The 11,638-nt window shown below is 38.8% G+C and overlaps 1 protein-coding gene across 2 annotated transcripts in view; it reads left to right on the top strand.

The window, feature by feature from the left end:
- The window catches only part of LOC133615346 (myosin-10-like), a 215,291-nt gene that overhangs the window by 123,601 nt on the left and 80,052 nt on the right, over positions 1 to 11,638 (top strand). For both annotated transcript variants that reach the window (XM_061973878.2, XM_061973877.2), the window contains 2 exons: positions 1,448 to 1,621; positions 3,303 to 3,476. In XM_061973878.2, the coding sequence (XP_061829862.2) occupies positions 1,448 to 1,621; positions 3,303 to 3,476 (348 nt within the window). The remainder of the gene's footprint in view (positions 1 to 1,447; positions 1,622 to 3,302; positions 3,477 to 11,638) is intronic.

Genomic DNA, 11,638 nt, shown 5'->3' with positions numbered 1-11,638 from the left:
CGCACCACAGGGAATGAGAAGTCATCCTTCACTGTGGTTCTAGCTTGCCATGCTAATGGCCAGAAACTTCCACCCATGGTGATATTCAAAAGGAAGACCTTGCCAAAAGAGACCTTTCCAGCCGGCGTCATCATAAAAGCTAACTCGAAGAGATGGATGGATGAAGAAAAGATGAGCGAGTGGTTAAGGTAAGTTTAAGTTTACGCGAAGAGGCCGGGTGGCTTTTTTCACGCAGCTCCGTCCATGTTGATATACGACTCCAAGCGCGCCCACATCACGCTGGTTTTTAATATATTATTAAAGTTTGACTGACCTATCTGACTGTTTTTTTGACATTCCTTTAGCGCAGTTAGATGCGGCTTACAACACGGGGCGGCTTATAGGTGGACAAAGTTTTGAAATATGCCGTTCATTGAAGGCGCGGCTTTTAACCCAGGGCGCCTTATGGTGCGGAAAATACGGTAAATGTGTTAGCATATTAGCTAATGCTAACAATGCTAGCTTGATTACATTACAATAACATGTGCAAATATGCATGAAAACACTCCTACAGACATCACACATGGGACGCTTTAGTAAGTAAGAATAGTTTTAGTTATATTGTAAAACTGAGGGTTGAGTGGAAAATCCATACGTGTAGCAACGCTATGGACGGCTGTAAGACCAAACAGCACTTCTACTTCCGGTTGAAGAGAAGGGCAACGCAGGACTGCAGTACTTTCAGTGAGCGAACTCGGGTTAGGGTTAGAGTTACAGAAGTCATGGTCATGGACCCACTAGCTTGCGCAAGCTAGCTCTTCAATCAGCTAAACAGACTCAATAAATTCACGTTGATGTTTTGGTGAATTTACGAAACTGAAACAATACAAAAAGAATGTCATTGTCAGTTAATTATGCTAACGCCGACACTAGTAGACGCGTTAGCATATTCGCTAACGACGCTAGCTTCATTAAATCACGATAGCAGGTGCAAATGTGCATGAAAACACTCCTACAGACAGCTTTAGTAAGTAAGAATTGTTTTAGTTATATTGTAAAACTTACAAGTGATGAATGAAGAATGCATACGAGTAGAAACGCTATGGACGGCTAGGAGACCAAACGGCACTTCTACTTCCGGTTGAACAGAAGGGCAATGCAGTACTTTCCGTAAGCGAGCTCGTCTAAAAGATGGCGCCGTAGCACAAACAATAAAACACCTTTTCAGTGTTATTATTTATTTACTATTTATTTTTTATTAATTTTATTTTATTTATTTGATTATACTTTTTTTATTTATTTTTTTTATAATTATTTTGCATTATGGCTGTCAGCGAAGAAAAATCCATAAATTAGCCGGACCGTTTTATAAGCCGCAGGGTTCAAAGTGTTGGCAAAAAAGTAGCTGAATTTCTGGTGTTTTTTCTTGCGACATTGTGACCTAACTGGACTCGTGTTTGATTTGAAGCTGAACTCCTTCGAGCAGCTGTGCATCAACTACACCAACGAGAAGCTGCAGCAGCTCTTCAACCACACCATGTTCATCCTGGAGCAGGAGGAGTACCAGAGGGAGGGCATCGAGTGGAGCTTCATCGACTTCGGTCTGGACCTGCAGCCTTGCATAGACCTGATCGAGAGGCCGGTGAGTACTGTGCTGGTTTCAATCAATCAATCAATCAATGTTTATTTATATAGCCCTAAATCACAAGTGTCTCAAAGGGCTGCACAAGCCACAACGACATCCTTGGTACAGAGCCCACATAAGGGCAAGGAAAAACTCACCCCAGTGGGACGTCGATGTGAATGACTATGAGAAACCTTGGAGAGGACCGCATATGTGGGTAACCCCCCCCCTCTCTAGGGGAGACCGAATGCAATGGATGTCGAGTGGGTCTGACATAATATTGTGAGAGTCCAGTCCATAGTGGATCTAACATAATAGTGTGAGAGTCCAGTCCATAGTGGATCTAACATAATAGTGTGAGAGTCCAGTCCATAGTGGATCTAACATAATAGTGTGAGAGTCCAGTCCATAGTGGATCTAACATAATAGTGAGAGTCCAGTCCATAGTGGATCTAACATAATAGTGTGAGAGTCCAGTCCATAGTGGATCTAACATAATAGTGAGAGTCCAGTCCATAGTGGATCTAACATAATAGTGAGAGTCCAGTCCATAGTGGATCTAACATAATAGTGAGAGTCCAGTCCATAGTGGATCTAACATAATAGTGAGAGTCCAGTCCATAGTGGATCTAACATAATAGTGAGAGTCCAGTCCATAGTGGATCTAACATAATAGTACGAGTCCAGTCCATAGTGGATCTAACATAATAGTGAGAGTCCAGTCCATAGTGGATCTAACATAATAGTGTGAGAGTCCAGTCCATAGTGGATCTAACATAATAGTGTGAGAGTCCAGTCCATAGTGGATCTAACATAATAGTGAGAGTCCAGTCCATAGTGGATCTAACATAATAGTGTGAGAGTCCAGTCCATAGTGGATCTAACATAATAGTGAGAGTCCAGTCCATAGTGGATCTAACATAATAGTGAGAGTCCAGTCCATAGTGGATCTAACATAATAGTGAGAGTCCAGTCCATAGTGGATCTAACATAATAGTGAGAGTCCAGTCCATAGTGGATCTAACATAATAGTGTGAGAGTCCAGTCCATAGTGGATCTAGCATAATAGTGAGAGTCCAGTCCATAGTGGATCTAACATAATAGTGTGAGAGTCCAGTCCATAGTGGATCTAACATAATAGTACGAGTCCAGTCCATAGTGGATCTAACATAATAGTGAGAGTCCAGTCCATAGTGGATCTAACATAATAGTGTGAGAGTCCAGTCCATAGTGGATCTAACATAATAGTACGAGTCCAGTCCATAGTGGATCTAACATAATAGTGAGAGAGTCCAGTCCATAGTGGATCTAACATAATAGTGAGAGTCCAGTCCATAGTGGATCTAACATAATAGTGTGAGAGTCCAGTCCATAGTGGATCTAACGTAATAGTAAGAGTCCAGTCCATAGTGGATCTAACATAATAGTGTGAGAGTCCAGTCCATAGTGGATCTAACATAATAGTGAGAGTCCCAGTTCGGGAGTCTCCCGGAAAATCCGGGAGGGATGGCAAGTATGGTTTAATTCGCCAAAATTCACCCATTTAGAGTTCGGAAATCGGTAAAAAAAATATATGGTCTTTTTTCTGCAACATCAAGGTATATATTGACGCTTACATAGGTCTGGTGATAATGTTCCCCTTTAAAGAGTTTTTTCACTCACTGTTTGTCCTGAAACCGTTTCCTGTCCCGCCCCACAGAACAACCCCCCTGGTATTCTGGCCCTGCTGGACGAAGAGTGCTGGTTCCCCAAAGCCACGGACAAGACCTTCGTGGACAAGGTGCTCCAGGAGCAAGGCACGCACACCAAGTTCCAGAAGCCCCGTCAGCTGAAGGACAAAGCCGACTTCTGCGTAATCCACTACGCAGGGAGGGTGCGTATGCATACATCTTCTATGTACAAACTTTGGAAGTAGAAAAGTTTGTATAGTGAAGCGGAGTTCCCGGTAAACATGAATAATTGGTTTTATCCTCCACAAAAGTCCATATTTTAGTCGAAAAAATACACACTTTGAAGCGTACCCGTCTCAATAAAACCCACTGGTCTCTCCCAAGTTCTTTTGGATGACATATACAGGTAAAAGCCAGTAAATTAGAATATTTTGAAAAACTTGATTTATTTCAGTAATTGCATTCAAAAGGTGTAACTTGTACATTATATTTATTCATTGCACACAGACTGATGCATTCAAATGTTTATTTCATTTAATTTTGATGATTTGAAGTGGCAACAAATGAAAATACAAAATTCCGTGTGTCACAAAATTAGAATATTACTTAAGGCTAATACAAAAAAGGGATTTTTAGAAATGTTGGCCAACTGAAAAGTATGAAAATGAAAAATATGAGCATGTACAATACTCAATACTTGGTTGGAGCTCCTTTTGCCTCAATTACTGCGTTAATGCGGCGTGGCATGGAGTCGATGAGTTTCTGGCACTGCTCAGGTGTTATGAGAGCCCAGGTTGCTCTGATAGTGGCCTTCAACTCTTCTGCGTTTTTGGGTCTGGCATTCTGCATCTTCCTTTTCACAATACCCCACAGATTTTCTATGGGGCTAAGGTCAGGGGAGTTGGCGGGCCAATTTAGAACAGAAATACCATGGTCCGTAAACCAGGCACGGGTAGATTTTGCGCTGTGTGCAGGCGCCAAGTCCTGTTGGAACTTGAAATCTCCATCTCCATAGAGCAGGTCAGCAGCAGGAAGCATGAAGTGCTCTAAAACTTGCTGGTAGACGGCTGCGTTGACCCTGGATCTCAGGAAACAGAGTGGACCGACACCAGCAGATGACATGGCACCCCAAACCATCACCCAACCATGCAAATTTTGCATTTCCTTTGGAAATCGAGGTCCCAGAGTCTGGAGGAAGACAGGAGAGGCACAGGATCCACGTTGCCTGAAGTCTAGTGTAAAGTTTCCACCATCAGTGATGGTTTGGGGTACCATGTCATCTGCTGGTGTCGGTCCACTCTGTTTCCTGAGATCCAGGGTCAACGCAGCCGTCTACCAGCAAGTTTTAGAGCACTTCATGCTTCCTGCTGCTGACCTGCTCTATGGAGATGGAGATTTCAAGTTCCAACAGGACTTGGCGCCTGCACACAGCGCAAAATCTACCCGTGCCTGGTTTACGGACCATGGTATTTCTGTTCTAAATTGGCCCGCCAACTCCCCTGACCTTAGCCCCATAGAAAATCTGTGGGGTATTGTGAAAAGGAAGATGCAGAATGCCAGACCCAAAAACGCAGAAGAGTTGAAGGCCACTATCAGAGCAACCTGGGCTCTCATAACACCTGAGCAGTGCCAGAAACTCTTCGACTCCATGCCACGCCGCATTAATGCAGTAATTGAGGCAAAAGGAGCTCCAACCAAGTATTGAGTATTGTACATGCTCATATTTTTCATTTTCATACTTTTTCGGTTGGCCAACATTTCTAAAAATCCCTTTTTTGTATTAGCCTTAAGTAATATTCTAATTTTGTGACACACGGAATTTTGGATTTTCATTTGTTGCCACTTCAAATCATCAAAATTCAATGAAATAAACATTTGAATGCATCAGTCTGTGTGCAATGAATAAATATAATGTACAAGTTACACCTTTTGAATGCAATTACTGAAATAAATCAAGTTTTTCAAAATATTCTAATTTACTGGCTTTTACCTGTATATGTAATCTTGTTTGTTTACTGGAAGAGTTTGACACCTGTGGTATGCACATTCTTCATGTTGTTGTGCTGCTAGAGCAAGGGTCGGCAACCCGCGGCTCTAGAGCCGCATGCGGCTCTTTAGCGCCGCCCTAGTGGCTCTCTGGAGCTTTTTCAAAAATGTATGAAAAATGGAAAAAGTTGAGGGGAAAAAATATATTTTTTGTTTTAATATGGTTTCTGTAGGAGGACAAACATGACACAAACCTCCCTAATTGTTACAAAGCACACTGTTTATATTAAACATGCTTCACTGATTCGAGTATTTGGCGAGCGCCGTTTTGTCCTACTAAATTTGGCAGTCCTTGAACTCACCTTAGTTTGTTCACATGTATAACTTTCTGCGACTTTCTAGGACGTGTTTTATGCCACTTCTTTTTCTGTCTCATGTTGTCCACCAAACTTTTAACGTTGTGCATGAATGCACAAAGGTGAGTTTTGTTGATGTTATTGACTTGTGTGGAGTGCTAATCAGACATATGTGGTCACTGCATGACTGCGAGCTAATCGATGCTAACATGCTATTTAGTAGTGATGGGTTGATGAGGCGTCATGAAGCGTTTCGACACATTGCAAAACTGTATTGATACTGTGTCGATACTGTGTCACTAAATACTGACATCTGCTGGACATTAAAAATCCCTACAGGCAACCTATGGACCGACTCAACTGACACTGATTTGATGCCCTAGTACAGGGGTCACCAACCTTTTTGAAACCAAAAACTACTTCTTGGGTACTGATTAATGCGAAGGGCTACCAGTTTGATACACACTTAAATAAATAAATATATTGTCATTTGTAAGTTACACGTAAGTGTGATTTAAACAAGAATAGCTAAATAAATAAATTTATATATATAAAAAAAATGGGTATTTCTGTCTGTCATTCCGTCGTACATTTTTTTTTCTTTTTACGGAAGGTTTTTTGTAGAGAATAAATGATGAAAAAAACACTTAATTGAACGGTTTAAAAGAGGAGAAAATACGAAAACATTTAAAACAAAATTTTGAAACATAGTTTATCTTCAATTTCGACTCTTTAAAATTCAAAATTCAACCGACAAAAAGAAGAGAAAAACTAGCTTATTTGAATCTTTTTGAAAAAATTAAAAAAAAAAAATTTATGGAACATCATTAGTAATTTTTCCTGATTAAGATACATTTTAGAATTTTCATGACATGTTTTAAATTGGTTAAAATCCAATCTGCACTTTGTTAGAATATTTAACAAATTGGACCAAGCTATATTTCTAACAAAGACAAATCAGTATTTCTTCTAGATTTTCCAGAACAAGAAATTCAAAATACTTTGAAATAAGATTTAAATTTGATTCTACAGATTTTCTAGATTTGCCAGAATAATTTTTTTGAATTTTAATCATAGTAAGTTTGAAGAAATATTTCACAAATATTCTTTGTCGAAAAAACAGAAGCTAAAATATTTATTATTCTTTACAATGAAAAAAAAAAATTACTTGAACATTGATTTAAATCGTCAGGAAAGAAGAGGAAGAAATTTAAAAGGTAAAAAGGTATATTTGTTTAAAAATCCTAAAATCATTTTTAAGGTTGTATTTTTTTCTCTAAAATTGTATTTCTAAAAGTAATAAGAAGCAAAGTAAAAAATAAATGAATTTATTTAAACAAGTGAAGACCCATCCATCCATCCATTTTCTACCGCTTATTCCAAGTGAAGACCAAGTCTTTAAAATATTTTCTTGGATTTTCAAATTCTATTTGAGTTTTGTCTCTTTTAGAATTAAAAATGTCGAGCAAAGCGAGACCAGCTTGCTAGTAAATAAATGACATTTAAAAAATAGAGGCAGCTCACTGGTAAGTGCTGCTCTTTGAGCTATTTTTAGAACAGGCCAGCGGGCGACTGATCTGGTCCTTACGGGCTACCTGGTGACCGCGGGCACCGTGTTGGTGACCCCTGCCCTAGTATACAGGTAAAAGCCAGTAAATTAGAATATTTTGAAAAACTTGATTTATTTCAGTAATTGCATTCAAAAGGTGTAACTTGTACATTATATTTATTCATTGCACACAGACTGATGCATTCAAATGTTTATTTCATTTAATTTTGATGATTTGAAGTGGCAACAAATGAAAATACAAAATTCCGTGTGTCACAAAATTAGAATATTACTTAAGGCTAATACAAAAAAGGGATTTTTAGAAATGTTGGCCAACTGAAAAGTATGAAAATGAAAAATATGAGCATGTACAATACTCAATACTTGGTTGGAGCTCCTTTTGCCTCAATTACTGCGTTAATGCGGCGTGGCATGGAGTCGATGAGTTTCTGGCACTGCTCAGGTGTTATGAGAGCCCAGGTTGCTCTGATAGTGGCCTTCAACTCTTCTGCGTTTTTGGGTCTGGCATTCTGCATATTCCTTTTCACAATACCCCACAGATTTTTCTATGGGGCTAAGGTCAGGGGAGTTGGCGGGCCAATTTAGAACAGAAATACCATGGTCCGTAAACCAGGCACGGGTAGATTTTGCGCTGTGTGCAGGCACCAAGTCCTGTTGGAACTTGAAATCTCCATCTCCATAGAGCAGGTCAGCAGCAGGAAGCATGAAGTGCTCTAAAACTTGCTGGTAGACGGCTGCGTTGACCCTGGATCTCAGGAAACAGAGTGGACCGACACCAGCAGATGACATGGCACCCCAAACCATCACTGATGGTGGAAACTTTACACTAGACTTCAGGCAACGTGGATCCTGTGCCTCTCCTGTCTTCCTCCAGACTCTGGGACCTCGATTTCCAAAGGAAATGCAAAATTTGCTTTCGTCAGAAAACATGACTTTGGACCACTCAGCAGCAGTCCAGCTGGTGTCGGTCCACTCTGTTTCCTGAGATCCAGGGTCAACGCAGCAGTCTACCAGCAAGTTTTAGAGCACTTCATGCTTCCTGCTGCTGACCTGCTCTATGGAGATGGAGATTGCAAGTTCCAACAGGACTTGGCGCCTGCACACAGCGCAAAATCTACCCGTGCCTGGTTTACGGACCATGGTATTTCTGTTCTAAATTGGCCCGCCAACTCCCCTGACCTTAGCCCCATAGAAAATCTGTGGGGTATTGTGAAAAGGAAGATGCAGAATGCCAGACCCAAAAACGCAGAAGAGTTGAAGGCCACTATCAGAGCAACCTGGGCTCTCATAACACCTGAGCAGTGCCAGAAACTCATCGACTCCATGCCACGCCGCATTAACGCAGTAATTGAGGCAAAAGGAGCTCCAACCAAGTATTGAGTATTGTACATGCTCATATTTTTCATTTTCATACTTTTCAGTTGGCCAACATTTCTAAAAATCCCTTTTTTGTATTAGCCTTAAGTAATATTCTAATTTTGTGACACACGGAATTTTGGATTTTCATTTGTTGCCACTTCAAATCATCAAAATTAAATGAAATAAACATTTGAATGCATCAGTCTGTGTGCAATGAATAAATATAATGTACAAGTTACACCTTTTGAATGCAATTACTGAAATAAATCAAGTTTTTCAAAATATTCTAATTTACTGGCTTTTACCTGTATATATGTAATCTTGTTTGTTTACTGGAAGAGTTTGACACCTGTGGTATGCACATTCTTCATGTTGTTGTGCTGCTAGAGCAAGGGTCGGCAACCCGCGGCTCTAGAGCCGCATGCGGCTCTTTAGCGCCGCCCTAGTGGCTCTCTGGAGCTTTTTCAAAAATGTATGAAAAATGGAAAAAGTTGAGGGGAAAAAATATATTTTTTGTTTTAATATGGTTTCTGTAAGAGGACAAACATGACACAAACCTCCCTAATTGTTACAAAGCACACTGTTTATATTAAACATGCTTCACTGATTCGAGTATTTGGCGAGCGCCGTTTTGTCCTACTAATTTTGGCAGTCCTTGAACTCACCTTAGTTTGTTCACATGTATAACTTTCTGCGACTTTCTAGGACGTGTTTTATGCCACTTCTTTTTCTGTCTCATTTTGTCCACCAAACTTTTAACGTTGTGCATGAATCCACAAAGGTGAGTTTTGTTGATGTTATTGACTTGTGTGAAGTGCTAATCAGACATATGTGGTCACTGCATGACTGCGAGCTAATCGATGCTAACATGCTATTTAGTAGTGATGGGTTGATGAGGCGTCATGAAGCGTTTCGACACATTGCAAAACTGTATTGATACTGTGTCGATACTGTGTCACTAAATACTGACATCTGCTGGACATTAAAAATCCCTACAGGCAACCTATGGACCGACTCAACTGACACTGATTTGATGCCCTAGTACAGGGGTCACCAACCTTTTTGAAAGCAAAAACTACTTCTTGGGTACTGATTAATGCGAAGGGCTACCAGTTTGATACACACTTAAATAAATAAATATATTGTCATTTGTAAGTTACACGTAAGTGTGATTTAAACAAGAATAGCTAAATAAATAAATGTGTGTATATATTTAAAAAAATGGGTATTTCTGTCTGTCATTCCGTCGTACATTTTTTTTTCCTTTTACGGAAGGTTTTTTGTAGAGAATAAATGATGAAAAAAACACTTAATTGAACGGTTTAAAAGAGGAGAAAATACGAAAAAATTTAAAACAAAATTTTGAAACATAGTTTATCTTCAATTTCGACTCTTTATAATTCAAAATTCAACCGACAAAAAGAAGAGAAAAACTAGCTTATTTGAATCTTTTTGAAAAAATTAAAAAAATAATTTATGGAACATCATTAGTCATTTTTCCTGATTAAGATACATTTTAGAATTTTCATGACATGTTTTAAATTGGTTAAAATCCAATCTGCACTTTGTTAGAATATTTAACAAATTGGACCAAGCTATATTTCTAACAAAGACAAATCAGTATTTCTTCTAGATTTTCCAGAACAAAAATTTTAAAAGAAATTCTAAATACTTTGAAATAAGATTTCAATTTGATTCTACAGATTTTCTAGATTTGCCAGAATAATTTTTTTGAATTTTAATCATAGTAAGTTTGAAGAAATATTTCACAAATATTCTTCGTCGAAAAAACAGAAGCTAAAATATTTATTATTCTTTACAATAAAAAAATAAATAAATTTACTTGAACATTGATTTAAATTGTCAGGAAAGAAGAGGAAGAAATTTAAAAGGTAAAAAGGTATATTTGTTTAAAAATCCTAAAATCATTTTTAAGGTTGTATTTTTTCTCTAAAATTGTATTTCTAAAAGTAATAAGAAGCAAAGTAAAAAATAAATGAATTTATTTAAACAAGTGAAGACCCATCCATCCATTTTCTACCGCTTATTCCAAGTGAAGACCAAGTCTTTAAAATATTTTCTTGGATTTTCAAATTCTATTTGAGTTTTGTCTCTTTTAGAATTAAAAATGTCGAGCAAAGCGAGACCAGCTTGCTAGTAAATAAATAAAATTAAAAAAAATAGAGGCAGCTCACTGGTAAGTGCTGCTCTTTGAGCTATTTTTAGAACAGGCCAGCGGGCGACTGATCTGGTCCTTACGGGCTACCTGGTGACCGCGGGCACCGTGTTGGTGACCCCTGCCCTAGTATATACAATAATATAAACCAAGTCATTTAGGATTATTTCATATCTTCATTTAAATAAAAATATATTTGTATCTTTTTTAGATACAGTCAATAAATAATGTGAACATGTATCATAACATGGAAATCTAAGAGAACGTGTTGTGGATGATTGTGGACTGGGAATTTTTTTAATTTTATTTTTTTACACATTTTTATAAAAAAAAAAAAAAAAAAAGTTTTTCCGACGTATTACATTTTAGACGATTTCTCTTCTTAGTTATTATTTCTCCGGCTGTAGAAAAGAGCCGCTCACAGGGCACAGAGGAGGCGTCAGTGCGACACAGTTGGCGTATCGGTCACGTGACCAAAACAGCTCATGATCGGTCACGTGACTTTCTAAAAGCGGTACGCGCACCGACACAGGGTTTCGCTCTATGAGCTCGACGCATGCGCCGATGCATCGGTGTTGCCGGACCCATCACTACTATTTAGGCTAGCTATATGTACATATTGCATCATTATGCCTCATTTGCAGAGGTGTGGACTCGAGTCACATGACTTGGACTCGAGTCAGACTCGAGTCATGAATTTGATGACTTTAGACTGGACTTGACAAAATGTAAAAAGACTTGCAACTCGACTTCGACTTTAACATCAATGACTTGTGACTTCACTTGGACTTGAGCCTTTTGAATTGACATGACTTGACATGACTTGCTACTTTCCCCAAAACCCAAAGATGAAAAAGTTATTCGGGAGCGCTCCGTATTTTTCATTGTGTACTTGTCTATCAGCGTTGCGTGTGTCAG

Source organism: Nerophis lumbriciformis, linkage group LG22 (genome assembly GCF_033978685.3).
Source record: "Nerophis lumbriciformis linkage group LG22, RoL_Nlum_v2.1, whole genome shotgun sequence".
Classification (NCBI taxonomy): Eukaryota; Metazoa; Chordata; class Actinopteri; order Syngnathiformes; family Syngnathidae; genus Nerophis; species Nerophis lumbriciformis.
Note: the sequence above shows the minus strand (reverse complement) of the source record. Positions and strands in the feature narration are given on the sequence as shown.